The sequence below is a fragment of the Cyprinodon variegatus genome, unplaced genomic scaffold (assembly GCF_000732505.1).
Source record: "Cyprinodon variegatus isolate N-32 unplaced genomic scaffold, C_variegatus-1.0 Scaffold1846, whole genome shotgun sequence".
NCBI classification, from domain to species: Eukaryota; Metazoa; Chordata; class Actinopteri; order Cyprinodontiformes; family Cyprinodontidae; genus Cyprinodon; species Cyprinodon variegatus.
Genome location: NW_015152299.1, coordinates 18,963 through 21,114, shown reverse-complemented (window position 1 = coordinate 21,114; position 2,152 = coordinate 18,963). Strand labels below are relative to the sequence as shown.

The 2,152-nt window shown below is 40.8% G+C and overlaps 1 protein-coding gene across 2 annotated transcripts in view; it reads left to right on the top strand.

Annotated features, from left to right (window-relative positions):
• Positions 1-1,334, top strand: part of kdm1b (lysine (K)-specific demethylase 1B) — a 23,816-nt gene extending 22,482 nt beyond the window's left edge. The window contains exons 19-20 of one of the 2 annotated variants that reach the window (XM_015404739.1): positions 265-417; positions 497-1,334. In XM_015404739.1, the coding sequence (XP_015260225.1) occupies positions 265-417; positions 497-580 (237 nt within the window). In that variant the 3' untranslated portion in view covers positions 581-1,334. The remainder of the gene's footprint in view (positions 1-264; positions 418-496) is intronic. The other variant, XM_015404741.1, reaches the window with a different exon arrangement.
• Positions 1,335-2,152: the final 818 nt, after the last annotated feature.

The following is a 2,152-nucleotide window of genomic DNA, read 5'->3' as shown; positions in this document are numbered from 1 at the left end:
CCCCCCTCCTGAGCACCTGCCCCCCAAAATGTCTGTGCACGCCTCTGCTTAAACTTCAACATGTACCGTTTTGTTGCTAAGTAAGTATAGGGCCATGTTTAAGGATATATTCTGATTCTGATTTCTGATTCTGATCTGATATAAGACAATAAAACTGCTTCTACACTTTCACAGGGATGTCGTCTCTGATGAGGATCAGTTATGGACTTGCTTTGCCTTGGAGCTTCTGGATGTTCCTGAAGTTTGTCGTTTGTTTTTCAACAGGATGTTCCGGATCCTCTGAGTTATTTCGTGACACGTTGGAGCAAAGACGAGTGGTCCCAGATGTCCTACAGCTTTGTGAAGACGGGGGGCAGCGGAGAGGCCTACGACGTCCTGGCGGAAGACTTGCAGGGAAAGGTTTTCTTCGCCGGCGAGGTAACGCTGCGTCTCCACTGATTTATTTTCACTCTCATCGGTTTTTTTTAACGTTAAGTTTTGCCTGTCGCCTCTCCAGGCCACAAACCGACACTTCCCTCAGACTGTGACCGGAGCCTACCTCAGTGGCGTCAGAGAGGCCAGCAAGATGGCCGCCGTGTGACGGATCCGCCCCGGCGTTCTCTGAAAATGCTCCCCCTGCGTCCAACAGACCAACAGGGCGTTTCCTGCTGATGGTTGCATCAGGCTCTCATGGACTACCCAGAGGAACGCCTTTTATTTATAACCTAGAAGCGGACGGCGGCTCTGCATAGAATCACTGTTCTGGAGATTAGAATCATAATTTCAACTAAAGCAACAGATTAGAGCTGCATGAAATGTTGGTAAACTCATCATGACTGAATAGATTAGGTCTAATTTGGAGAAAATGATGTGATCGTGAAAAATCTCTTCAGCAACGCTCGTTTTTTCCAAAGTTTCCCTCTCGTAATGATTTTTGATGTGTTGTTTGTCTAGTTGGTGTTTTTCTAGGATCCACGATGAACTGCTAGATTTAGTCAGAGTGATTCTTCCACAGCACTTTTCATTTAAAACAGTAAAAACGGCGATTGCTCGGATGGAGCGGACCTTCGTCGTTTAGAGCTCAACAGACTCTTCTGTTTCTTCCTCAGGGATCTTATCAGGTAAACAAACGGCTACACTAAAAGCTCGGAGGTTTCATCACGCGAGCGTAGAAAAAAAGAAGGAAAGAAATCTTTCACATATTGTCTCCTGAGAAGTGAAGTTCCTGAGATTTTGATTCAGAGCCTCTTCGGTTTGTCTTGATTGTTTGTGACTAATGAGGATTCATGTGACTTCTTATCCGTGTCTGATGCTCGAGTGTTCGTCTTGTCTGTTTAATAAACCGAGCTACAAACTGCCACAGACATCAGTCCTCCTGGTGCTTCAATGCTTCAAGCGTTTCAGTTCTTTAACATCCTGCCGTTTTCTTGGTGAGTGACGATAAATCAGGGACAACTGCTTTGCTCTGTCTTTGTTTGGCTGATTTTCAGAACATCCTCGGTCATTAATCTACACCACATCTCCCAGGAATTTAATTCATCCTCCTTTAGGAAAAACCGGAAAACTTTCAGGTTGCATTTTTTCTTTTCTTAAATTTAATGACTATTTCAATTTAGGAAATAAATAAATAACTTTATTTCCAAGTTTGAAGACGTTTGAAGAAAATATAACCAATGATGGTGCAACATTTAGATTATTTTCATATTTCTAATGTTGGTGTGTTGACATAGATTGCAATGTTTTGTAAATGTATTAACAGAGAGCCAACAAAATAATTGTTTTCAGTAGATCGTTGTCAAGAGGGACTTAGGAAGATGGAGGATGATTGGTGGATGTGTTTTAGGTCACCTGCAAATACCTGTAGGGAGAGGAGGCCCCATGTACAACAGCATATCAGGGCATTTTAAACATGAAATAAAAAAAAGAATTTAAATTTAAAGGGGCAAATTAACTAGAATAAACACAAAAATCTTAGAGTCAAAAACACACAATTTGTTTAAGATTATTGAGATGCAAATTTAGAAGGAAACAAGTAGAACATTTACAAGAGTAAAAACGTAAATTTACAAGAAAAAGCTGGCACATTTAAGAGATTCTAAGAAAATTTAGAAGAAAAAAATAGATTTATGGGGAGAAACACATAAATTGATGAGAAAAAAAAATCATGCAAATC